The following is a 27,319-nucleotide window of genomic DNA, read 5'->3' as shown; positions in this document are numbered from 1 at the left end:
TTTTAAAGATTTTATTTATTTATTCATAGAGACACACACAGAGAGAGGGAGACAGAGGCAGAGACACAGGCAGAGGGAGAAGCGGGCTCCATGCAGGGAGCCGGATGATTGGTCTCCAGGATCACGCCCCGGGCTGCAGGCGGCGCTAAACCGCTGTGCCACTGGGGCTGCCCATGGCCAGGGGCTTTTTTGGGATCTGGGACAATGATACAATGATGGAGTAAAAGATACCTTTTTTTTTTTTTTTTTTTTTAAGATTTTTAAATTTATTTTGGAGAGAAAGAGAAGGAAAGAGCACAGAGTGGGGAAGGAGCAGAGGGAGAGAGAGAGAGAAAAAGAGTCTTAAGCAGACTTTTTACTGAGTGCAGAGCCTGACACAGGCATCCCACAACTCTGAGATCATGATCTAAGCCCAAACCAATAATGGGATGCTTAACCAACTATGATACCCAGGTATCCCGAGTAAGGGATACATTTAATTGGGGTTTAGTGGTGTGTATTTATGTGACTTGCGGTCATTTCCGAGTATTGTTAAATCATTGCTCTCTGTGGGGGTAGGAATGGCTTTCTGAAATACACCTACTGCCCATTATACCAGCCCAGCCAGCACTATATCACAAAGGTACAGGGCCAGAGGGCAAAGCAGCTCTGTGATGCCCAGCAGAGCAAACATGGGGGTAATGGAGGGGAAACAAGATGTGAAAGAAGATAAACTAGTCCATAGAAAATCCTTCCGAGATTAAATCGGCTCCAGAGTAAAAACTTTTAAGTGGAAGAATCAAGTCTCTCAATGACTACTCTAAAATGCTTAACCTAAAATGGAGGTTCTCATTCATCAGGAATCCACTAAGTAATGTTATATATGCAATTGTAAATGCACTATGCTTATGACTGTATGCAAATCACGCAAAATGGAACACATTAGAATTCTTGCGTTTATGGGACACAAACTTGTACTTCAGTGAGTCGGTCTGTAGGTGAAGTCACATATTTTATTATTGATCTTAATGGATCAGAACCTGTCTTACCGGAGCAAATTGTTCTGAAAACCCCTGGGATCCACTAAAAACTACATGAAATTGCCACTGAAGCAGCAAAGCAGCCCTAAAATACTATAGCTCAGATGTGAAAGCAACCTGATAAAGATTTTCCCAAATTTGACAATAATCTTTAAAAGATATACACTAAGAACATTCAAGAGTTATGAAGCTGAAGCATAAACAATAAAAAATCTTTGAGCACCATGCCGAAAAGATTGACCTATTTTCTTTATAGTAAATATTACAAAATGTCGTAGGCAAAGGTGGTTAGAAGTATGCAACCAGGGGCAGCCCCCTGGTAGCTCAGGGGTTTAGCGCCGCCTTCAGCCCAGGGTGTGATCCTGGAGACCTGGGATCGAGTCCCACGTCGGGCTCCGTGCATGGAGCCTGCTTCTCCCTCTGCCTGTCTCTCTGCCTCTCTCTCTGTGTCTATGAATAAATAAATAAAATCTTTAAAAAAATAAAGTATGCAGCCAGAACGCCTGGGTGGCTCAGAGGTTGGTCTGCCTTTGGCTCAGGAGTCAAGTCTAAGCCACTCAGGTGCCCTTGGGGGGGTTTATCTTAATGGGGGTCCCACAAATTGTATGGTTCCCCCAAACCAGGGTCTGCCGATTTAAAACAGCCTCAGCTTCCTCTTGAAAAAAGTCATTGGCCCAGCACTTCCTCAGCCTTGCAGCGAAGACCAAGGCAAGTCCGCGACCCCACGCACGGGAAGAGTCTCGGCCTGCAGCGTCACCTCGGCCGCCCCTCGCGACCCTACCCCAGCCCCGCGGGCCCCGCCCTCCGAGACCCTCCCCCCGCCCCGCGCGCCCCGCCCCTCCCCGAGCCCCGCGCGCCCGCACCCCCGCGACCCTCCCCCGAGCCCCGCGCGCCCCGCCCTCCGCGACCCTCCCCCAGCCCCGCGCGCCCCGCCCCTCCGCGACCCTACCCAGCCCGGCGGGCCCCGCGCTCCGCGACCCTCCCCGAGCCCCGCGCGCCCCGCCCTCCGCGACCCTCCCCCAGTCCCGCGGATCCCGCCCTCCGCGACCCTCCCCGAGCCCCGCGCGCCCCGCCCCTCCGCGACCCTCCCAACGCCCCACGGGCCCCGCCCTCCGCGACCCTCCCCAGCCCCGCGCGCCCCTCCCCTCCGCGCCCCTCCTCGAGCCCCGCCCCTCTGCGCCCCTCCCCCCCGCCCCGCGGGCCCCGCCCTCCGCGACCCTCCCCGAGCCCCGCGGGCTCCGCCCTCCGCGACTCTCCCCCCGCCCCGCGCGCCCCACCCCTCCGCGACGCAACCCCCGCCCCACGGGTCCCGCCCTCCGCGACCCTCCCCCAGCCCCGCGAGCTCCGCGCGCCCCACCCCTCCGCGACCCTACCCCGCCCCGTGGGTCCCGCCCTCCGCGACCCTCCCCGAGCCACGCGCGCCCCACCCCTCCGCGACCCTACCCCGCCCCGCGGGTCCCGCCCTCCGCGACCCTCCCCAGCCCCGCGCGCCCCGCTCCTCCGCGACCCTCCCCGAGCCCGGCGCGGCCCACCCCTCCGCGACCCTCCCCCCGCTCCGCGGGTCCCGCCCTCCGCGACCCTCCCCCAGTCCTGCGGGCCACGCCCTCCGCCACCCTCCCCGAGCCCCGCGCGCCCCGCCCCTCCGCGACCCTCTCCTAGTCCCGTGGGCCCCGCCCTCCGCGACCCTACCCCCCGCCCCGCGGGCCCCGCCCCCCGCGACCCTCCCCGAGCCCCGCGCGCCCCACCCCTCCGCGACCCTCCCCCCCGCTCTGCTCGCCCCACCCCTCCGCGACCCTCCCCCAGTCCCGCGGGCCACGCCCTCCGCGACCCTCCCCGAGCCCCGCGCGCCCCGCCCCTCCGCGCCCCTCCCCCCGCCCCCCGCGCCCCTCCCCGAGCCCCGCGCGCCCCACCCCTCCGCGCCCCTCCCCCGCAGCCCCGCGGGTCCCGCCCTCCGCGACCCTCCCCCAGTTCCGCGGGCCCCGCCCTCCGCGCCCGTCTCCTGGAGCCCCGCGGGCTCCGCCCCTCCTCGACCCTCCTCCAGCCCCGCGGGCCACGCCCTCCGCGACCCACCCACCCCCCCCCCCCGCGGGCCCCGCCCCTCCACGACCCCAGCCCCGCGCGCCCCGCCCCGACCGCCGCTGGCGGGTCACGGGGGAAGGGTAGAGAGGGGGACGACGCTCGCGGGCGGACGCGGGCCGGGGGGGCGGGGCCAGGGCCGGGCGGGGCGGGGCCCGCGGGGCTAGGGGTCGCGGAGGGGCGGGGCGCGGGCCTCAGCCCCTCTCTCGAAGCCGGAGATCCTCTTCAGCGGCGGAAGTTCCGGCGTCGGTAAGTGGGGGTCAGAGGTCAGCAGGAAGTCGATACGTGGCCGCCGCCTGTCCCCGCCGAGGAGGCGCAGAAGCCGGAGATGGCGGCGGTGCTGAACGCCGAGCGACTTGAGGTCTCCGTCGACGGCCTCACGCTGAGCCCCGACCCAGAGGAGCGGCCCGGCGCGGAGGGCGCCCCGCTGCTGCCGCCGCCGCTGCCGCCGCCCTCGCCGCCCGGGGCGGGCCGGGGGCCAGGCGCCGCGGGGGAGCAGCCGGCGCCCGGGGAGGCGGCGGCCGGGGGCGCGGCGGAGGAGGCGCGGCGGCTGGAGCAGCGCTGGGGCTTCGGCCTGGAGGAGCTGTACGGCCTGGCGCTGCGCTTCTTCAAAGGTGAGCCGGCCCGGCCCCGCCCCCGCCGTAGCCGCCTGGGCGAGTCCGCCCGGGCCGTGGCCGGAGCGTGAGCGGCCCGCGCTGCCTCGCCCGTCCGGGCCGCGGTCACCGGAGCAGGCTCCGTCCTTGGAGCGGGGGAGGCGGGTGTCCCCGAAGTTTGTCAGCACCCGCTGGGCCGCTGGGTCACACCCCTGCAGGGCCGGGAACCTCCGCGTAGCAGTCCGAGTCTTGCCTCCCCGAGGTTACCGGGGACGTTTTCCCCAAATTCGCTTCTCGGGTTTCCGGCGCCGGGGAGGAAGAATGAGCCCTTTCTCTCCCAGAGGATCCCGTTCTGGGATGGCTTTTTGTATGGGGTTGCTTTTTTTTTTCCCCCCCCTTTCTGTTCTAAACTGTCGCATTCCTTATCTTGTTTCCTTGGTACAGCCGACTCTTCCGGGCAGGAGGAAATCTTTCCATAGGTTCCGTACGCTTCCTTTGCAGTCGTTCTGGGGGGCCGTCACCTGGCAGTTTTGATGTGGCAGAGGTCCCCTCTAGCTAGTCAGCCTCTAAAGGGAAGGGATGCCCGCGATGTTCTAGTAACTTCTCGATGGTTAAAATTGTACCTTGGAAACAACGTGCAAGAGTAAATTCTCAGTTAAGGCCTAAAAGTACCCTGTTTCTTACAGCATTAATTGTAAGATGTCTCTTCGAGCACGATTGTGATGTGTGGGCTTTTTTTTTTTTTAATTGGGTGATTCACTGGTGGTGATACTAGTCACATGATCTTTAAGTGGTAAAGACTGATGGAGAAGAAGCCCGTTAGTTTGATTCTTAGAGATATTTAGATCTTGTAGGGCGGATCTTTGGCGGAATGAAACTTTAAAAGTGGTTGCTAGGTTTCGTATACATTCCAGAACAGCATATTTATGACACTTTTCCCAGAGGGAGTTCCTTTTGGAATACAGTACATACTTGGGTAACTGAAGTTGTGTGGTTCATGGTAGTGATACGTGCAAGAGTTATTTGTTGTTTCCCCAAAATAACTGTGCAAACTAATGAAAATCTCTTACAAATTTTCCAAACATTTGGTTATTCCACATTCATTGCATTTTTTAATTAAAAAGTTTACCCTTGGGCAGCCTGGGTGGCTCAGCGGTTTAGCGCCGCCTTCAGCCCAGGGCGTGATCCTGGAGACCCGGGATCATGTCGCACATCGGGCTCCCTGCATGGAGCCTGCTTCTCCTTCTGCCTGTGTCTCTGCCTCTCTCTCTCTCTCTCTCTCTCTCACTGTGTGCCTATCATAAAAAAAAATAAAAAAAAAATAAAAAAAAAGTTTACTTACCCTTGAAATATCGTCATTGGACAGGGAATTCAACTCTCTGTGCACTGGCCAGCTTGGGGAATTGGTAATGGCTAATGGGTTTTGGATCACTTGACCCTTAGGTCACTGACTTCAATTTAGTGTTTCCTGTGGTGGTGATACATTACCACTTACTTAAAAAAATGATGTTTTCTATATAATTTGTGTGACTATATTTTATTTCAAACTTTTATTTTTGGAACTTTTCCACTGTTCAGTAAGATTATATAGAAGGAAAAAGGTCTCTAAGAATAAAAAAGGACCAACTTTTAATCCTAGCTTTTGCCACATGACTGACAAAAATATAAAGGTCATTATATCTTCTGATGTTGTCTATTTGAAAATGGTAATATTTTCTTTGAAAGATTAAAAACACTGTATAATGTGTGGTAAATTTAGCACTGCTTTGGGAGTCGGGAAGCCCTGGATTTTCTATACTGTGTAAACTCCTAGACAGTTAACTTTTCTCTTCCAAACTTCATTTCCAGGGGTGTGTGTGTGTGTGTAGCAGCTGGATTAGATGAAATTTGGTGCCTCAGATTTAAGATTTTTTAAAAGATTTTATTTATTCATGAGAGAGACAGAGAGGGAGGCAGAGACACAGGCAGAGGGAGAAGCAGGCTCCATGTAGGAAGCTCAATGTGGGACTCGATCCTGGGAACCCGGGATCACACCCCCAGCCAAAGACATATGCTCAACCTCAACCGCTGAGCCACTCAGGCATCCCTCAGTTTTAAGATTTGATCTAAAGCCAACATTTTAACATGTTTGCTGAGTAGTAAGAGTCCTTGGAGAACCAATATAGTTTGGGGGGAGGGGGTGCTAGTTAATCAGTTACTTTAGAGAAAAAAAGCTGCATTGATAGGTATGGTTCATTCACTTTCTAAGCTTTCAGAGCCATATTCAAATACTTAAAAGGACAAATAGTGTAACAATTAAAGCTATATTTCTGCATGGATCATTACATAGTTGGCAATGATTAGGCAGGCTATTAGGGTAAGAGACGCCTAAGGGAGGGGGAGAGGAATCTAAAAGCAGTCGGAAGAGTAATTATGGAAAGTGGGGTGAGTCAAGTGTTGCTGCCTTTGTTTTAATGTGTAAGTTTTCCCAGTTCAGTAGTTGGTATTTTTAGTAGTTTTGTAAGGATTTCTAATAGGTCACTATCTTGTGGTATTTGTACCAGAATTTCAGCAAGAACCAAAATTGACATTACATTTTATCTTCCAGTGTGGAATAAATATGAATCTTGAAAGCATGGCTATCCATTGAAAAGAACTTGGATAGGGAATCACGAAGCCTGTTTCTCATTCCATCCCTGTCACAGTGGTCACAGGCCAGTGACCGAATCCATTATGTCAACTATCTATTCTTAACTTTATGCCAGTAAAAATAAAGATAAGATGGAAGTATGAGTAAATGTAAGTTAGGATCTTACCATCCAAACTTCAGACATTGTTGGGGCGCTTGGTTGACTCAGTTGGTAGAGCATGTGGCTGTTGATCTCAGGGTTGTGAGTGGAGCCCCACATTGGGTGTAAAAATTACTTAAATGAGCTATAAATAAGTAAACTTCAGACTTTGTTGAATCCTTACTATGGATAAAGTTTTCTGTTAGATTACTGCTGTAAGTGAATAGTATGTTCCTTTTTGGTGGTAAGGAAAGGTCCAAAGAGTTAAAGACCCAAAGATACTGTGTGAAGGATGGAAGGAGCAGATATCATTCCAGGGTTGGGGAGGAGAGGCCAAGAGCCATGAAAGGACAAGGTGGGTGTCAGGAAGTGGCTTAAAGGAGGCCATGTGGAGGGAGGGCTGGAGAGGTGCGTTGGTGTCAGATCTGAGGAAGGACTTGAATGTCATTGTAAATAGCCTTTTTGTTAGTAGACAGTGAAGAACCATTCAACGTTTTTTACAGGGCAGAGCCAAGTTGCCCGATTCTAGCTCAGCAAGATTCAGCTGGTATTTTCAGCTCTTTGGGTAAGGACTGCGTTGGTTGACTTTATTGTACCCTTTATACTTCTTGGAGGGAGCTAACCTGAGGAGTTGTATTTTGGTTTTTAGAGTTTTGGGGGGTGAGTGTTTCCTTCTCTAACACTTTATTGCCTCTTTACATGAAGCTGTTAGATGGTTGCATTAATTTAAAATTCCAAAGTAATAATTACCCCCGCTTTGGCTGTTTAGCTGATGTTCACTATATGTCAGGTACTGCTTTGAGAGCTGTATATACACATAATTTTGTGTAATCCCCCACAGACCTTCCAGTGGGGGTGTTCTGGTTTCTTAGTCAAAGAACTTGATCTGGGTCTCTCAGTTACTTGTAAGAGGCAGGGTTGGATCTCACTCTGATTCCAAAGAGGTCTTCCCAGTATAGGAGAGGCAAAGTGAATGGAAACCCTGCTTTTTCTGATGGCATTTGAGGGAAATACTTAGAATTACCTACCCTGTTGCCTTATCACATTTTGGAACTTTTTGAGTATATGTGTTTGGAAATATTAAGAGCTATATTAAGAGCTAATAGAAGGCAGCTCCGGTGGCCTAGTGGTTTAGCGCCGCCCTCAGCCCGGGGCCTGATCCTGAAGACGTGAAGTCCCACGTCCGGCTCTCTGCATGGAGCCTGCTTCTCCCTCTGCCTGTGTCTCTGCCTCTCTCTCCTTCTGGGTCTCTCATGAATAAATAAATAAATAAATAAAATATTTTAAAGAAAGAAAAGAGCTAATAGATTCATACTGTTTTTCTACACATGATCACTTTATTGAATCTCTTTAGATATCTGGAGGAGTGAAGTGTGAGAAAACCATCTACTCTGAATTCCAAAATAATATTGCTATCAGGTTTGAAATTTTAAACATAATGGGGCAGAAATTGCCTCCAAAGGACTGAAATAAATGTGTTCATCAAAATATTGACATGCAAAATCCCACTGCTGCTAATACAGTACTAGATCTTTTGGGAAGCCTGAATTTAGCTAGTGTAATGATTTTTTTTTAACTCTTATAAATTGAAAATGGATGTGTTAATTCATTAGGGACTGAAAAATGGTGGTACTCTAGTTTTTTTTCTTTTATTGGAATACTTCATATACTATTTGGTGTGGAGTATAAATTAAAATAGGAAAGGAAAAATGTATCTTACCCTTTATTAGTTTTCAAAATAATGAGTTGTTTCTTTAGCAACCTTAACAGGTGACAGGTTTTTTTTTTATCATCATTATGTACTCATGCTTTTAAAAGTATCTGATTTTTTTAAGCTCTTAGCAATACTCAGTACTGTCTTTAGTAAGTCAAATTGGCTCTTCAGTTCCTTTCTTTGACATGACTAGTAATTTTTCGTAGCTTCCTTAGTATCTGGTATGATGAGATATTCCAGGTTATTCTTATACATTTCCTGCTTCAGCAGGAATCATTAGCCGTTTGTCCAAGGGAACATGGTTCCTGTTAGTGGGAAACAACATTTGAAGAGACATAATCTGGGTGATAAGAGGGGGTGCTCATTGCTACTGGATTGGTCATTATTCCTAGGCCTTTTCAGCAGACAATTGGAGGGAGTGGGGTGTGTGTGTAGTATTTTTGAGTGTGGTATGTAAAAGCTGTAGTTGAATTTGGAGGAACTTAAGTAATGAACTCAGAATCTTTCTAGTCTTTCTTTCTTTTTTTTTTATTGATTAGAAAGAGAGAGAGAGAACGAGCAAGAGGGAGAGAAAAACACAGACTCCTTGTTGAGCAGGGAGCCTGACATGGGGCTCAATCCCAGGACCCCGGGATTACGACCTGAGCCAAAGGCAGACACTTAACTGATTGAGCCACTCAGGTGCCCCAGAATCTTTCTAGTCTTGTTAATGTGTTTACATTAGCAGTCCTGGTACCTAGTCAAGTAGTACACTCAGCTGTGTTACTGATTGCAGAGAGGCCATCATGTGGATGGGCTGAAATGGTTCCGTTTCCTTTTGTCACCTTTAGACATATCCATTTACAGCAACATGTATGAATGGTCCCATTAATGTTTAAAAACATGTACAGGGCAGCCTGGGTGGCTCAGCAGTTTAGCCCCGCCTTCAGCCCAGGGTGTGATCCTGGGCTCCCTGCATGGAGCCTGCTTCTCCCTCTGCCTGTGTCTCTGCCTCTCTCTCTCTCTCTCTCTGTGTGTATTCTCATGAGTAAATAAATAAAATCTTAAAAAAAAAATAAAAACATGTACAGCTGTAATTTATTCTTTGGTAACTTAAGTATAATTAGTGTGTGCCTCCTGAACTTCAGGGGTCTAGCTTCAGATAATTTCGTGATTAAAATTATTACTATTGAACATCTTTTAAATTTTGAGCTTATTTTTCCTTTTAATTGTCTGTACTGGGGGATCCCTGGGTGGCGCAGCGGTTTAGCGCCTGCCTTTGGCCCGGGGCGCGATCCTGGAGACCCGGGATCGAGTCCCACGTCGGGCTCCCGGTGCATGGAGCCTGCTTCTCCCTCTGCCTGTGTCTCTGCCTCTCTCTCTCTCTCTATCATAAATAAATAAATAATTAAAAAAATAATTAATTAAAAAAATTGTACTGTTAGGCCTAAGTGTCTAATACTATAGGAGGATGTAAAGACCCAAGAGACAACTATAGGAAAGAAATTGTAACACAAGGGACACCTAGGTGGCTCAACTGGTTAAGCATCATACTCTTGATTTCAGCTCAGGTCATGATCTCAGCATCATGAGATTGAGCCCCATGTTGGTCTCTGCATCCAGCATGGAGTCTTATTTGTCCTTCTCTCTCCTTATGCTTGCATGCTTGCTCTCTCACTCTCCCTAAAATAAATAAAGAAATAAAATCTTAAAAAACCAAACACCAAAAAGAGAAATTATAGCCACTAAGAATAGTAATACCTCAGGGAGGCAGGGGGATTAAAAAAATAAAAGTATAATAATACCTCTCAAGCATCTGATTTTTTATTTTGCTAGTTGATATTAAATTTGAGCTGAAGTTTTCTTTTTTCCTTTTTTTTAAAGATTTTATTTACTTATTCATGAGAGACAGAGAGGCAGAGACATAGGCAGAGGGAGAAGTGGTTTCCCCACGGGGAGCCCGATGTGGGGCTCAATCCCAGGACCCTGGGATCACGACCTAAGCCTAAGGCAGACACTCAACCACTGATCCACCCAGGCGTCCCTGAACTGAAGTTTTCATATGAAGATTGGATTCAAGCATATGTTTACATGTATGTGTGTATATATGTGCGTGTGTTTAATGTAAGTGATTTAACATTTGCCTGAGGCCTCCCACTTATTTAATACACATTCAGAAAAGTACACATCATGAGTGAATAGCACGGTGAACTTTGACAAAGTGTACATATTCTGTTAACCAACACCCAGAAGGAAATAATGTTTATAGCAGTTTCCCCCTTATCGTGGTTTCACTCTGCCTGGTGGTCAACTGCAGTCAGGAAGCAGGTGATCCTTCTCCTGACACAGCGTCAGAAGGTCACTGGTAGCCTAGTGCTGCGTCACACCTCTGGCATCCTTCATCTCGCATCATCTCTTTTTTCTTTTTTTTCTTTTCTAAAGATTTTACTTATTTATTCATGAGAGGCACAGGCAGAGGGAGAAGCAGGCTCCACACAGGGAGCCTGATGCAGGCCCCGATCCCGGGTCTCCAGGGTCACACCCTGGGCTGAAGGCGGCACTAAACCACTGAGCCACCCGGCCGGGCTGCCTGTCATCTCATTTTTCATGTGGACATTTTATCATCTCATATCATAAGAGTGAGGACAGTAAGATATCTTGAGATGACATTCACATAACTTTTGTTATAGTGTATTGTTATAATTTATTGTTTTACGGTGCCTAATTTCATAAAGTAAGCTTTGTCATAGATACATACTTATAAGAAGAAGCTCTATACCGTAGGGCTTGGTACTATCCACAGTTTCAGGAATTCACAGAGGGTTTTGGAATGTATCTCCCACAGATAAGGGAAGATTACTGTTGCTGTACTTGCATCTGTTCACTAAATGAGAGCTACTGTGGCTCAGTATTTAGGAAGCTGAGCTCTGGAGTCAAGGCTCTCTAGGATACTTTGTCTAATTCTGCCACTGAGTTTCTTAAATTCCATGCCTTTGCTCAAGGGTTGTTGTGAGAGTTATAGGAAAGTATATATAAATTCTTGCCGGAGTGCCTGACAGTTGGTATTCTGTGACTGCTTATGTTGTTAAAGAGGAAAGATTACCAAGAATGTATTGTGGGGTGTGTTGAATTAATTGGAAGGAGGAGTCAGCTTTAATAAGCCCTTAGTACATGCAAGGCAGTTGCCAGGGTGTTTTATATTATTCATTGACTCAGAAATACTGCATTTTTACACTTCCCTACAAGTAATATAAACATTTATCTATCAGGTTTTTCTCAACCCAACATGAAGGATATGTGGTTTTAATTTTAATATATTTTTTTTAATTTTAATATTTCTAAAATATGGGCTTTACTCAGTATATTCTTTGGGAGGCAGCAGTGTGCTAGGGCCATGAAAGCAAACAGATTTGATTTTAGGCCTGTTTGGTGGAAATCCAGTATCTAGGAGGAGAGAGAGGGTCCTGCTCTCCTCTGTACAGATTAGACAGTCCTTGGATCACACTTTTAGTTTGAGACATCATCCCTCAGGGTTAAAGACAAATGGAGCTTGTCCGGAACAGAGCAACTTGTATGGGTGTGGGCACTTGGAGCCCTGGTGTTACCAGGACGGCTGCTCCTCAGCCAGTGACTGCTTCCTGCTCTGTGCGGGCGCTCACCAAGATTTTGGAACACATTTTTTCTAACCCTCACAAGAACCCTAAGGAGAAGTACCTCCATTTCATCAGTAGCAAAACAGAGGCTTGGAAAGGTTAAATAAGTTGTCCCTTCTATGTTCTTAGCAAAGCGGGGATATAAACGTACATCTTCAGAAGGTGTGAGGGAATGAGCTCCAGATGTTTAGCCCAGAGAGTAGAGAACTCAGGGCAAATGTAATGGGTATTTTGTGGTTTTTGAAGTCTTATCTGTTAAATGTATTTTACTTAATGCTGAGGACCAGAAGTAGACCCTGTGGATGGAAATTCAAGAGGTGAAGTCAGAATAAAGAACTAAAAATTACATCCATGCAGAGATGGAATAGAATGCTCTGGGATGGTGAATTCCCATCACCTGGACCTGCTCAAGCATAAATTAGCAGCTGCTAGGTTGGTAGGCTTCCATTCTTTAATCTTTTTTTTGTATATGCTGCAGGTTTTTTCTTTGTGGTTACTATGAGGCTTATGTAGAATAGTTCATAGTTCTGTTAGTTTAAGCTGGTAATTTCCAGGGCATCCAGAAACTCTGTACTTTTCCCTCTCTCCACTTTAGGTTAGTGATGTTGTCATTTACATCTTTTTTATACCGTATATCCAGTAACAGATTGTTGTAGACCAGTGGATATGCAGAGGGGATTTGACCTTTGGTTGTGCAGGTTAGTCAATAATGGTGAATATCCTTTCCAGCTCATAGATTGTATGGTTTCATTTCATTAGACACAGGCTAGAAGAGACATTGAAATAATTTGTTACATCATCTACCTTTATCTCCAGAGAGGAGAGAAAAACAGGATTTCTGTGTAAACTTATTCTAGCAATTGAGATGTAAGACTAATAACCTTTTGTATAATTAATTTCAGGTGGAAGGGACTTACTCTTTCAGAGCTTTGGGCTTGGTAACTGTGATATAATACTATTATCAAATTATGCTGCCTTATTAGAACTGTAAAGCTAAGTACTTATGATTTTAATAAGAACATAATTTAGAAGCCATTTCTATTTTTAGTTGCTTGGGAAAATGTGTTTTATGTATTGCATTAGTTTCCTACTACAGCTGTAACAAATCACAAACCAGCACATACTGTCTCACAGTTCCTGAGGTCAAAAGTTCTGAATGAGTCCCTTTCCTCCAGAATCCCCCCACCCCCGCCCCGAATTTAAAGGTATTAAAGGTCCATTTTTTTTCTGGCATTCAGTATTCATACTCTTTTTTTTTTTTTTTTTTTTATGATAGTCACAGAGAGAGAGAGAGAGAGAGAGAGGCAGAGACACAGGCAGAGGGAGAAGCAGGCTCCATGCACCGGGAGCCCGACGTGGGATTCGATCCCGGGTCTCCAGGATCGCGCCCTGGGCCAAAGGCAGGCGCCAAACCATTGCGCCACCCAGGGATCCCCAGTATTCATACTCTTAAGATGTTCTGGTCCTGTGTATGTCACCTGCTGTTCTTCCTAGAAGTTTTTAGAATATCCTCTATCTCCAGTGTTTGAGAATATCTGTTATTGCCTTTCTGTTTTTTTTGTTTGTTTGTTTTTTGTTTTTAAAGATTTTATTTTATTTATTCATGAGAGACACACAGGCAGAGGGAGAAGCAGGCTCCACTCAGGGAGCCTGATGTGGAACTCGATCCCAGGTCTCTAGGATCAGGCCCTGGACTGAAGACGGCGCTAAACCGCTGAGCCACCCAGGCTGCCCCTGTTTATTTCATTTTTTGAATGATTATGTTCAACGTTTGAGAGTCCTTCTAGGCTCTAAACCTGCATCCCTCATTTCTGGGAAATTTTCTTGTATTTCATGATAATTTCCCCTCTTTTTTTTTCCCTCTGTTCACTCTCTCTGATACTGTTAATATTAGGTATTGGATCTTCTGGGTTGAACTTCTAATTCTGTTACTTTTCATCGTTGTCTCTTTGCTCTGTCTTTTAGGAGATAGTCTCAATTCTATTTTCCAACCTATGAAAGATTTTTTAAAAATTGGTTTTCACGTTTTTCATTTCTAAGAGTTTTTATTCTCTAAATTACCTTTCTTCCTGCTACTTGTTTTACTTGGTGGATTCATCAACTTCTGTCTCTGAGGATATTAAAACAAACGTAGGGGCATTTGGGTGGCTCAGTGGTTGAGCTTCTGCCTTTGGCTCAGGGTGTGTTCCCAGGGTCCTGGGATTGAGTCCCACATCAGGCTCCTTGCAGGGAGCCTGCTTCTCCCTCTGCCTATGTCTCTGTCTCAAGAATAAATGAATAAAATCTCAAAAAAAAAAAAGTAGATTTTTGTTTCATTTAGAAAAAAATTTTTAAAGATTTTATTTATTCATTAGAGACATAGAGAGAGAGAGAGAGAGAGAGAGAGGCAGAGACAGGCAGAGGAAGAAACAGGCTCCATGCAGGAAGCCTGATGTGGGACTCGATCCCGGGTTTCCAGGATCACACCCTGGGCTGAAGGCAGCGCTAAACCGCTGAGCCACCCGGGCTGCCCTTAAATTTTTCTTTAAAAAAATAAAATAAAATAAATTTTTATTTTAGGGGCACCTGGGTGGCTCAGTTGGTTGGCTTCTGACTCTTAGTTTTGGCTCAGGTCATGATGGTAGGGTCCTAGGATCCAGCCCCACATCAGCCTCTGTACTCAACATGGAATCTGCTTGAGATTCTCCTTCTCCCTCTGCATCTCCCACTCTTGCATGTGTGCACTCTCATTCTCTCAAATAAGTAAATACAGTCTTTAAATTTTTCTCATAAACATTTTTTCCATATTGGAAGCTTTCTCGTATGTCAGGTGACACTTGGATATTCATTCCCATAGAAGGATAAGGCACTGAGCAGCTAATTGTAATCTTGAGCAGAAACCTTTACTGTAGGGTGAAGAGGTAGATGTTTCATAAGGGAACCCTCAAATCAATATCTTTCAAATCAGTAACTGTATATTTTTTCTATGGGGCCAGTTTCTCCTGCAAATACTCCTGTCTCCTTCGGGGGATATATGAATTTAGTTGTCAGCATTCAGGAACTAGGCGGGAGAAGGCAGGGTGGCAGGGAGTTGTTTACCATTTACTAGGAAAACTTGTTTCTCTGTGTTTAGTCCTACAGTTCACTCCCAGCCTGCTGTCCTCCCATCTGGAGCATATGTGATTCAGGATCTCTAGTAAACATCAGCCCTTTGCTGAAGTCGGGACGAGGTAGCCATCCGTGTACTTGGGGTTGCCAAACAACAGGAGGGAGGAGTACCAGCTTAGAGTTTCAGCATTCTTGTTTCTATCTAGACTCCAGCTTTTTTTTTTTTTTTTAATTTTATTTATTCATGAGAGACAGAGAGAGGCAGAGACATAGGCAGAGGGAGAAGCAGGTCCCATACAGGAAGCCTGATGTGGGACTTGATCCCGGCACTCCGGGATCGTGCCTTGAGCTGAAGACAAACGCCCAACCACTGAGCCACCCAGGCATCCCTAGACTCCAGCTTTTAAAGAACCTGGAACCTTCACTTCCTGAACCTTCCCAGAGTTCTCTAAATTTTCTTCCCTGTTTCTTTTCATTGAGGTCTCGTTCAGAATCAGAGCTAACCATGTGTATGTAATCCACCATGTCTAGCTGAAAGTTTGTTTTCTGACCTTTTATTTTTTATTTTATTTTTTTTAAAGATTCTATTTATTTATTCATGAGAGACACACACAGAGAGAGAGAGAGAGGCAGAGACACAGGCAGAGGGAGAAGCAGGCTCCATGCAGGGAGCCCGATGTGGGACTCGATCCCGGGACCCCGGGGTCACGCCCTGGGCCGAAGGCAGGTGCTAAACCACTGAGCCACCCAGAGATCCCGTTTTCTGACCTTTTAATGATGACTTGATTTTTTAAAATATCTGGAAATCATTTGGCTTTTGATTTATTACTTTCTCTAGTTAAGAGTCAGAAACTTTTCCTAAAAGGACCTGATCGTGTTTGGGGCTTCAATAGCCACATATAGTCAGTCTGTGTTCATATTCCTTATTTTTTGTTTGTTTTGCCTTTTGTTGTTGTTTTACGACCCTTAGAAAACAAAGTCAAGAATGCCTGGCTAGTTCAGTCAGTGGAACATACAGCTCTTGATCTTGGGGTTGTCAGTTCAAGCCCCACATTGGATGTAGAGATTACTTTAAAAAATCCTTAGAGATACCTGGGTGGTTCAGGTGTCTGAGCGACTCTTGATTTTTGGCTCAGGTCATGATCTCAGTCTTGTGAGATAGAGCTCCATGTTAGGATCCACACTAGTGTGGAGCCTGCTTAAAATTCTCTCTTCTTCTCCCTCTGCCCTCCCCCCAAGATAAAAATAAAATATTTGAAAAATAGGGGCAGCCTGGGTGGCTCAGTGGTGTAGCACCGCCTTCAGCCCAGGATGTGATCCTGGAGTCCCATGATCAAGTCCCTAATCGGACTCCCTGCATGGAGCCTTGCTTCTCCTCTGTGTCTCTGCGTGTGTGTGTGTGTGTGTGTGTGTGTGTGTGTGTGTCATGAATAAATAATTAAAATCTTTTTTTTTAAATTTTTTTTTTTAATTTTTATTTATTTATGATAGTCACAGAGAGAGAGAGACAGGCGCAGAGACACAGGCAGAGGGAGAAGCAGGCTCCACGCACCGGGAGCCTGACGTGGGATTCGATCCCGGGTCTCCAGGGTCGCGCCCTGGGCCAAAGGCAGGCGCCAAACCGCTGCGCCACCCAAGGATCCCAAATAATTAAAATCTTAAAAAAAAATTGTTGCTGGACCAATGCCAACAAGTGATCCTATTCAGTCCATTAAACAAGAACTCAGTTTGCCATCAATGTTTCCCTTAGGTTGTAGAAGTGCTCACTGCTTCTCGTTGCTGTGTCTGTACACCTATATGCCTGAGAAATAGCTTTGCAGCTTCTTTCTAATTATAATTTGTCTGTTTTTTTGGTTGCTGTGGAAAGTAGAATTCCAAAATTGAATATAACTTTAAAATAATTAAATTGTCGGAGATCCTTGGGTGGCTCAGAGGTTTAGTGCCTGCCTTCAGTCCAGGGCGTGGTCCTGGAGGCCCGGAATCGAGTCCCACATCAGGCTCCCTCCATGGAGCCTGCTTCTCCCTCTGCCTGTGTCTCTGTCTCTGTCTCTCTCTCTCTGTGTGTGTGTGTCTCTCATGTATAAATAAATAAAATCTTAAAAATAAAATAAAATAAACTGTGAGTCCAGGAATCTGGAATGATACCTGTCTGTATCCTTTTCTGGCAGGACTGAAATAGAACTTTCCTGTAGGAATGGGGTCCAGGTTAAAGATTTTTGAGTTTCAGCATGGGTTTTTCTGTATAATTAATCTAGTTTTAACTTTATTGTTAAGCAGGATGCCTGGGTGGCTCAGCGATTGGACATCTGCCTTCGAGGCGTGATCCTGGGGTCCCGGGATCCAGTCCCGCATCAGGAGCTCCTGCATGGAGCCTGCTTCTCCCTCTGCCTGTGTCTCTGCCTCTCCCCCTACACCCCCTACCCCCACTGTGTCTCTCATGAATAAATAAAATCTTTAAAAAAAGAACTTTCTTATTAAACATATTTAATGTCCATAGATCCAAAAACAATTTAGAAGAAAATGATTTTCATCTAACTCAGAAAGCTGAACCAAACATGGGGCACCTGGGCGACTCTGTCGGTTAAGTATACCTTCGGCTCAGGTCATGATCTCAGGGTCCTGGGATGGAGTCCCTCGTTGAGCTTCCTGCTCAGTGGAGAGTCTGCTTCTCCCTCACCTTACTGGTGCTATCTCTCTCTCAAATTAAAGTCTTAAAAAACAAAACAAAACATCTGGGATGTGTGGACTAGAACCATCTGAAGAGTAAGAGAAGTAACCTTTTTTTTTTTTTTTTTTAATAATGCTAATAGTCTGCCTAGAGGTATAGATTGTGTAGGGTTTTCATTTTCTGTATTTTAAATTGAGAAAAGCACAGTGTGGGCTCTCCTGTGTAGGATGGTTGGGGTTATTTACACATCTTCCTGTGTCTTGTATATTCTTCAGGGGAGAATAATTGATTTATTGACCCTTGTCCCAAAGGCTGAAAGATAAGTTGTGACTTTTTTTAAAAGTTTGTTAAAAAAGAAAGAAATGAAAAAGAAAAAAGAAAAAAAAGAAATGTGTATGTATTTAATATGAAAGTGCATTGAAGAAAATTTGGGAAAATAAAAAATGAATAAAAATCTGCAATCTAATTCTGTAGAAATTATTAACATATTGGTATATTTCCTTTTCTTTGTTTTATTTTTTTTTATTTTGTTTTAGACAGATTTTGTCCCCCACCTGAATAATGATGATTAATTTGAAGATCTAGTAATAGAATTTAAGGGAAAGATTATAGAACAGTTCTTCAAACTAACAAGTGTGTCAACAATTCTATGGAAATGCCAGTACAATTTATAAGAATGGATCTACTGTTTTGCTAATTCTCACAGAAATTGACCTATAAAGTTAAGTTTTTCTTCAGTGAGATTTGTTGGGCATGGTTTTGGTGGAACCTGTGAACTTAGCACTGGGTGCTTAGCACTGGGGTTCATGGTGCTTAGCACTGGGGTTTAGCACTGGGCATGGTGCTTAGCACTGGGGTTCATGGTGGTGAACAGATTTGACTGCTTGACCAGAACTAACCCTTAAAACATAAAAAACAAAACAAAACCAAACCTATTTCTCTCTTTTTTTTTTTTTTGTCTTTTTAAGATTTTTAAAAAAGATTTTATTTATTTATTTATTCATGAGAGACACAGAAAGAGAGAGAGGCAGAGACACGGAGGAGAAGCAGGCTCCACGCAAGGAGCCCAGTGTGAGACTTGAACCCAGGAATCTGGGATCACGCCCTGAGCCAAAGGCTGGCACTTAACCGCTGAGCCACCTAGGCGTCCCTAAGATTTTATTTTTAAGTCATCTCTACACCCAATGTGGTGCTCCATCTCACAACCCTGAGATCAAGAGTCATGTGCTTTACTGACTGAGCCAGCCAGGCACCCTGAAACATATTCCCCTTTTGAAAAATCCTTTATGGATTGGCAGTATATTCTTAATTCTCTCAGGTGTAAAAAGGGCAGATGTTGGGACGCCTGGGTGGCTCAGCAGTTAAGTGTCTGCCTTTGGCTAAGGGTGTGATCCTGGAATCTGGGATCTAGGATCAAGTCCCACATCCACATCGGGCTCCCTGCATGGAGCCTGCTTCAGCCTCTGCCTATGTCTCTGCCTCTCTTTCTCTCTATCTCTCATGAATAAATAAATAAAATCTTTTTTTTTTTTAAAGGGCAGATGTTAAAATAACGTCCAGAAATCCTGAAACTCACCCTGCCTGTTGATGAGTCACTTTTTAGGGGTGAAGGTCAGACTCACACCTTGCTGATCAGTGAGAACGGTTTGTTTCCTTTCCTCTCCCTTCTTCCCCTGCTCTGCGTTTGTACTACTGAGTACTGAAATGAAGTAAATTCATTATCCCACAAGAAATAGGCCCTCCCTCTTTTAAAACTACTGCTACACTTTTGGTAGCAGTCGTAGGCTAGATTATTTTTCATATCCACTGGCCTGTGAGTTCCAAACCTCTTCCTGCAGCAGGTAGGAATTTGTGTGTGGGTTTGAAAATTCCTATATGACATGACTTACCAGAAAAGTGTTTGGTCTTCCAGTGAATGAAATTTCCATCAGATTTTATCTTTATTTACGTTTACTTAGGAGAAAGGAACTGCTTTCCTAGAGTTCAAGCTTTCTTTTAGTTTAGTTTTGTTTTTTTTTTCCTGAAGGAGAAATAAAAATCCCAGGAATACTGACTGAACAAAGCAAGAAATTTGTGCCACGTACTCTACCCCTGCTATTTCTCAGGCTCACTACGTTTTTTTTTTCTTGAATCACCCACACATAATTTATTTTGATAAGGCTCAAGATAAAATGATGTAGGTAGAGTAGTTTCTTTTGGGTTTTTTGTTTGTTTGTTTTTAAAGATTTAGTTATTCATGAGAAACAAAGAGAGAGAGGCAGAGACATAGGCAGAGGGAGAAGCAGGTTCCATGCAGGGACCCTGATGTACGACTCGATCCCAGATCTCCAGGATCACACCCTGGGCTGAAGTTGGTGCCAAACCATTGAGCCACCTGGGCTGCCCATCTTTTTGGTTTTAAAAAACAAAAACTTTCTGGGGCGCTTGGATGGCTCGACTGAGTGTCCAACCCTTGGGTTCGGCTCAGATCATGATCTCAGGGTCCTGGGATCAAGCCCCTGTACCAGCTCTGCTCAGTGGGGAGTCTGCTTGAGATTCTCTCCCTCTCTCTCAAATAAAAATCTTTTTTTTTTTTATTTTTTATTTATTTATGATAGTCACAGAGAGAGAGAGAGAGGCAGAGACACAGGCAGAGGGAGAAGCAGGCTCCATGCACCAGGAGCCCGACGTGGGATTCGATCCCGGATCTCCAGGATCGCGCCCTGGGCCAAAGGCAGGCACTAAACCGCTATGCCACCGGGGGTTCCCTCAAATAAAAATCTTAAAAAAAAAAACAAAAAAAAACCTTCTTAATCTTTCAACTAATAGGGATGCTTCAGTGGCTCAGTGATTAGATGTCTGCCTTTGGCTCAGGGCATGATCCCAGAGTCCTGGAACTGAGTCCTGTAATATCGGTCTCTCTGCATGGAGCCTGCTTCTTCTCCCTCAGCCTGTTTCTCTGCCTCCCTCTGTGTCTCTTGTGAATAAGTAAATAAAATCTTTTTTTAAAATTTTAGCCAATAGATAAGTTAGAATTGTTCTTCAAATCATAGGTTGGTGAAAGTGAGAACGTTCTTCTGGGTTGTTTTTTCTTTTTTTTTTTTTTTTTAGCTTTTGATTTTTACTTTTTTTAAAGAATTTTTTAAAAAATTTATTTATGATAGACATAGAGAGAGAGAGGCAGAGACACAGGCAGAGGGAGAAGCAGGCTCCATGCCAGGAGCCCGACGAGGGACTTGATCCTGGGACTCCAGGATCGCACTCTGGGCCAAAGGCAGGCACCAAACCGCTGAGCCACCGAGGGATCCCCTTGATTTTTACTTTCTAAAGTAATCTCCACACCCAACGTGGGACTCAAACTCCCTGTCTGAGGTAGAGTCTCGTGCTCCACCCACTGAACCAGCCAGGTGTTGCTGGCCTATGTTTCTAAATAATTACCTGTGACATAGTAGAAGAAAAGTTTTGGTGGTTAATTTGTACAAAACAAATTGGTCAAGGATGGTTATGGGCATTTTCAAAATTAAAGAAAGGCTTTTTGGTAAATGGTTGCCCAAAGTAGCCACTAATTGTTTTACCATTTTAACCACCTAACTTCTGAGAATAGACTTTTTTTGTTTTTGTTTTGTTTTGTTTTGTTTTTAAGATTTTATTTATTTATCCATGAGAGACAGAGAGGCAGAGACACAGGCAGAGGGAGAAGCAGGCTCCCTGCAGGGAGCCTGATGTGGGACTTGATCCCTGGACCCCAGGATCATGCCCTGGGCTGAAGGGAGGCGCTCAACCACTGAGCCACCCAGGTGTCCCTAGAATAGAGTTCTAAGTAGCTCATTTTGTAAGAAAAATCTTAACTCTAATTTAAAGATTGTTTATTCATTTAGAGAAAGGAGGGGGACCAGAGAAGAAAAGAAAGTGGGGTTTCCAGGGGAGAGGGAGAAAGAGAATCTAAAGCAGGCTCCACACCCCCCAGCACAAGCCAATGCAGGGTCTATCTCACGGCCCTGAGATCATGACCTGAGACGAAATCAAGAGTCAGACACTCAACCCGCCGAGCCACCCAGGTGCTGCATTAACTGTAATTATATATATATATATATATATATATATATATATATTTTTTTTTTTTTTTTTAGATTTTATTTATTTGTTCCTGAGAGACACAGAAAGAGGCAGAGACACAACACAGGTAGAGGGAGGGATCCCTGGGTGGCTCAGCGGTTTAGCGCCTGCCTTTGGCCCAGGGCACGATCCTGGAGACCCGGGATCGAATCCCACATCGGGCTCCCGGTGCATGGAGCCTGCTTCTCCTCTCCCTCTGCCTATGTCTCTGCCTCTCTCTCTCTCTCTCTCTCTCTCTCTCCTCTCTCTCTCTCTCTGTGTGACTATCATAAATAAATAAAAATTAAAAAAAAAAAAAAAACACAGGTAGAGGGAGAAGATGTGGGACTTAATCCCAGGACCCGGGGTCACAACCTGAACCAAAGGTAGGCGCTCAACCGCTGAGCCACCCAAGCGCTCCACTGTAATTTTTTAAAAGGAAGACCTATACTATGTATAATCTCACCCAAATTCTTTAAATTTTATCTTTCTACATTCTCTTTGGCCACATTGTAGGCATTTTTGTATAATTCTAAACATTGTATATGATTTTTCATTTTACTTTAATTAATACATCATAAACCTATTCTCTGAAATACAATGTCGTTCTTATAATTGTCTCTATTTTTAAAGATTTTATTTATTCATGAGAGACACAGAGAGAGAGAGAGGCAGAGACACAAGCAGAGGGAGAAGCAGGCTCCATGCAGGGACCCGATCCTGCGTCTCCAGGATCAGGCCTCGGGCTAAAGGTGGCACTAAACCACTGAAACACCGGGCTGCCCAATTTTTAAAAAATTTAAATAACATAACAGTAGATAGGTATAACACCATTTTTCTTGCCAAGATAATTTTTCAAGGTTGCATTTCAGAGAGATTTCATTGGGAAATAACTATTTTGAGCTTGTTAGTTTTTCCATGAAAGACAATGCAAAGGTATGTTTTGGTTTTGTAAACTCCAGTCTGTTTTGCTTTAGCTTGATTATATACTGTGATGGAATTTAACTCAACTACTGACCCAGCCTCAGGAGTTGAAATGAGTTTACTTTTACCTTTTGATCTGTTTTCTTGTAAGTCAGAAGTAAACTCTGAAATAATCTTTTCTTGAGGCACCTGGGTGGTTCATTCAGTCTGTTTAGCATCTGCCTTGGGCTCAGGTCATGATCCCAGGGTCCTGGGATCGAGTCCAGCGGTTGAGCACATGTGTTCTCTCAAATAAATAAATAAAATCTTAAAAAAATAAAATATTTTCTTTATCCCAATGTAACTGTGATACTTAGTTTGTAGTAAGTATACACCTGAACTACACATCTGGATATGCTCTTTACTGTATTGCCGTGTTATAAATTTTTAATTGTACCTCAATAATTTGCAAGCACATGATGACAATGAATTTATACTCAGGCTCAATAAACGTATATTAAGTTGAAGGTATGAACATAAAAATATTTTCTGTAATGTTCATCATTCGTCAAAATAGCATTCTAAGAGTTGAATTTTGGGGGGGGGGGGTTAGATTTTATTTACTCATTAGAGACCCAGAGAGAGAGGCAGAGACAGCCAGAGGGAGAAGCAGGCTCCCCACTGGGAACCCGATGCAGGACTCAATCCCAGGACCCCAGGATCATGACCTGAGACAAAGGCAGATGCTCAACCACTGAGTCACCCAGGCGTCCCAAGAGTTGGGTTTTAAAGTGGGAGCTGCGGGGGATCCCTGGGTGGCTCAATGGTTTAGCGCCTGCCTTCAGCCCAGGGTGTGATCCTGGAATCCTGGGATCGAGTCCCACATCAGGCTCCCTGCATGGAGCCTGCTTCTCCCTCTGCCTGTGTCTCTGTCTCTCTCTTTCTCTCTCTCTCTCTGGGTCTCTCATGAATGAATAAATAAAATCTTTAAAAAAAAATAAAGTGGGAGCTGCCTTTTCGTTAGTAAATACAGAGCTATGATAATCCTTTTTTTTTTTTTTTTTGAGCTATGATAATCATGTTCGAAAAGCTTTAGAGGAGTCCCTGCTCTTGGTGCTAATTGTCTAGTGATACTGTTTGCTCAGTAGCAGAGGCATATGGCAGGTTCACAGGTTGCTGAATTGTTTCAATTTTTGTTAAATAAGGTCAGTGCCACAGTTTTGTCTTAACACTTATTTTTTCTGGGATGCCTGGGTGGCTCAGCGGTTTAGCGCCTGCCTTCAACCCAGGGCATGATCTTGGAGTCCTGGGATTGAGTCCCACATCAGGCTCCCTGCAGGGAGCCTGCTTCTCTCCCTGTGTGTCTCTTATGAGTAAATAAATAAAATCTTAAAAAAAAAAAAACAAAAAACTGTTTTTTTTTTTTTTCCAAGTATTGCAGGAGTTTGTTCTTGCAGGAAAAAAAAAAAAAACTATATAACTGGGAAATTCCTTCAGTCCCCATCCACTGGTTTTGCCAGTTGTTTCCCTAGAGGCAATGCCTCTTAACTGTTCAGTTTGTTCCTCCACACCTTTTCCTTGGAAAGGTTCAAATGTCGAAAGTAAGGCTTAAATTTTGAGAAGAGACTCCTGGTCCCCTTTAGTGTGACTCCTAGATTTTTCTATTTGTGTCTACCTTCACATAATGGTCCTGGAGAATATGCTTCGGGAGTGTGTTTAGGTGCTGTGTTTTGTCAATTCTAAGACTCACTATTATCTTACATGCTATTAAGAAAGAAAAACTGCTCTTGTAACTGTAAAATACTGGATTGTAAAACAGAATATGATTTTAGAGAAGTTGAAGCATGTGGTTGAGGGAATGCCTGAATGGATGAAATAAGTGATGTGCTGTGATTCTGTATTGTTTTCTGCAACTTGCTTTGTCACTTAGTATTTCCTGTAGTTGCTTCATTTATACCATAGTCTGAATAGATCATACTGTTTAGCAGTTCCTTTTTTTTATATTTTTTTAAATTTTTATTTATTTATGATAGTCACACAGAGAGAGAGAGAGAGAGGCAGAGACACGGGCAGAGGGAGAAGCAGGCTCCATGCACCGGGAGCCCGACGTGGGACTCGATCCCGGGTCTCCAGGATCGCGCCCTGGGCCAAAGGCAGGCGCCAAACTGCTGCGCCACCCAGGGATCCCCTGTTTAGCAGTTTCTTTATTGAGGAACTTGTAAATTGTTTTACCATAACAAGAAAATAGCTGTGTCCCCCCACGTCTGTATATTTAGGAGAGTATCACAAGTGGATCACAAGAATTGGAATTACTGAGTCATGGGGCATGCACATTTTTAGTTTTGAAACAAATTGCTGAATTGTCTTCCAAAATATCTAACTGTATACTTCAACATTAGTATAGGAGAATCAGTACCTCTTTGTTCCATTCTTACCAAGTCTTGATGTTACCTGACTTTGTTTGACCTATGTGGTGGCAGAGGCTTTGTATCTAATGGAAACCATATGCATTTCCTTGATTAGTGAGGTCGGGGATCTTGGGTTGCTCATTGGCAACCTGTTTCATTCTCCTCTGAGTTTACTGTTCATAACCTTTAATCCACATTCTTGTCTCATCGGTAATTTTATTCTGGTGACTACTGTGTGCATGGATAAAATATGTAGGCAGTATATCCTATTTTCTATTTTTTTTTAGGTGGTAGTCTCTTTTGTTAGAACCAGCCAATAATTAAATGTATCAAAGAAGCAGAACTATTCTCTAAGGATTTCCCATTTTACCAGCACCCACTTTCATATTGCTTTGAATGTTGATGGTAGTGAAGTCTTTACAGGCCGAAACTGGCTTCACTCTGCATTGCCCATTGGAAACCTGCCAGAGCCAACCATGGTATGAAGCAGGGAAAAGGATCTGATAGCCATCATCGATACTATCCCATTTCTTCTGAAGTAGCAGTGGACTCCCTACTTGATGAATAGACTGAGAGGTTCAGTGGTCTCACATCTAGGCAAGGTCTCAGAGGAGATTCACACCTCTCCTATCAGAGCCCCTTCACCACATTGCACATCTCAGTGGGATGGATGCATTTATAGCATTTCAAGGTACGCATAATCTCTTATACATGATTATATTAAAAGTGACTGATAAAAAATTATTTTTTAAAAAGATTTTATTTATTCAGGAGAGAGAGAGAGGCAGAGACACAGGCAGAGGGAGAAGCAGGCTCCATGCAGGAAGCCTGATGCAGGACCCGATCCTGGAACTCTGGGATCACACCCTGAGCCAGGAGCAGACATTCAACTGCTGAGCCACCCGGGCGTCCCCAAAATTATTTTTTATAAACTGTTTTAAAAAAACGATCCTCCTGCAGTTTTTGTTAAGTGTAGAAGATATGAAGTGGAACAGTTTGTGTCTGTTAACTTGACAGATGGGTTTCTCTGTAGAAGTTTGAACATAAGTATCGATACTTGGCTTCATGAAAAAAAATCTCTGCATAAAAAGTTTCTATCTTAGGCTCTGACTATTAAAATCTAGTTTTTGAAATAAAAATGTCACCATAAGATTTGTATCTATCACAGGGAGTGTGTGACATACCTCACAATGGAAGCATAGGACACTGAAAATACTTTTTTTTTTTTTTGCAAATTCTAATTGTTTTCATGTTTCTTTATCTTACAGAAAAAGATGGCAAAGCCTTTCATCCAACTTATGAAGAAAAATTGAAGCTTGTGGCACTGCATAAGCAGGTTCTTATGGGTCCATATAATCCAGACACTTGTCCTGAGGTTGGATTCTTTGATGTGTTGGGGAATGACAGGAGGTAACCGTGTTTTGTTGTATAATGAATTTTAGCAAGAGTGATGTTGAGAAGAGTGCAAAGCGAATTGGTTAAGATGGAATCAGCTGGTTCCTTAGCTTTAGAGTGAGACTGAAACAGACATTTTTGCTTACAGCTTCTGGAGTCTTCAGATGTGTATCTGTTTTTGGCTTGGAGATGTTTATGGATAAATAATGTGGAAGAAGTTTTCTCATCTGATTATGAACATAAGACAAGTACAACTTCATTTGATTCTTCCTAAATAACATTAATAGCAGCCATTTACAACATACAGTCATTGATTTCCTTACTGGGACAGAATTATGACAGGAAAGAATGCACTGGGAGCTGTATTTGGTTAAGACTAAAATATGGTAACAGAAAGTCAGACTTCGGTGCTCTTGCTTGTATGGAAATTATCAGCAGTGCAGCTAATCTAGTTCACAGCAGCACGTTTGGATTGTATGTGGCACATCTAATTTAGGAAATTAGTGATACATACTTGTTGAAACTTGAGTTTTGAGCCTTTTGCTTATGGTAGAATCATCCTTTGTTTTAGTTGTAATTGAGAATTGTTCATGTTTAGGTTTAAATTAAATCACATTCATAGTCACTTAGGAAGAGGCGGAAATAACTTTTCTTGTTATTTCTTCCAGGAGAGAATGGGCGGCCCTGGGAAACATGTCTAAAGAGGATGCCATGGTAGAATTTGTCAAGCTTCTAAATAGGTGTTGCCATCTCTTTTCAACATATGTTGCATCCCACAAAATAGAGAAGGAAGAGCAAGAAAAGAAAAGGTGAAGTTTGATGGCATGGCACACTTTATTCCTGTGGAGCCCCAGTCCTGATGCCTTTGCCTTATGGAGTATCTATTCTAGATCACGTAACCCCACTGCCCTTGGATCCCCACTTCTTTTTTTTAATGCTTTTTTTTTTTTAAGATTTTATTTAATTTTAGAGAAAGATCTCA

At 44.5% G+C, this 27,319-nt stretch overlaps 1 protein-coding gene and 1 long non-coding RNA gene across 4 annotated transcripts in view; one reads left to right on the top strand and one right to left on the bottom strand.

Annotated features, from left to right (window-relative positions):
* Nucleotides 1-213: 213 nt before the first annotated feature.
* LOC140635482 (uncharacterized) lies at nt 214-7,731 on the bottom strand. Its single transcript, XR_012032798.1, has 2 exons — nt 4,373-7,731; nt 214-1,469 (listed from the first exon to the last, which is right to left on the bottom strand). It is a non-coding gene; the product is annotated as an uncharacterized lncRNA (long non-coding RNA).
* Nucleotides 3,381-27,319, top strand: part of ACBD3 (acyl-CoA binding domain containing 3) — a 42,159-nt gene continuing 18,220 nt past the window's right edge. Inside the window, exons 1-3 of one of the 3 annotated variants that reach the window (XM_072830191.1) lie at nt 3,381-3,709; nt 26,211-26,352; nt 27,006-27,146. In XM_072830191.1, the coding sequence (XP_072686292.1) occupies nt 3,424-3,709; nt 26,211-26,352; nt 27,006-27,146 (569 nt within the window). In that variant the 5' untranslated portion in view covers nt 3,381-3,423. The remainder of the gene's footprint in view (nt 3,710-26,210; nt 26,353-27,005; nt 27,147-27,319) is intronic. The other 2 variants (XM_072830192.1, XM_072830193.1) reach the window with 2 other exon arrangements.

The sequence above is a fragment of the Canis lupus genome, chromosome 6 (genome assembly GCF_048164855.1).
Source record: "Canis lupus baileyi chromosome 6, mCanLup2.hap1, whole genome shotgun sequence".
Classification (NCBI taxonomy): Eukaryota; Metazoa; Chordata; class Mammalia; order Carnivora; family Canidae; genus Canis; species Canis lupus.
The sequence above is the reverse complement of the archived record's forward strand: the minus strand, read 5'-3'. Positions and strand labels throughout refer to the sequence as shown.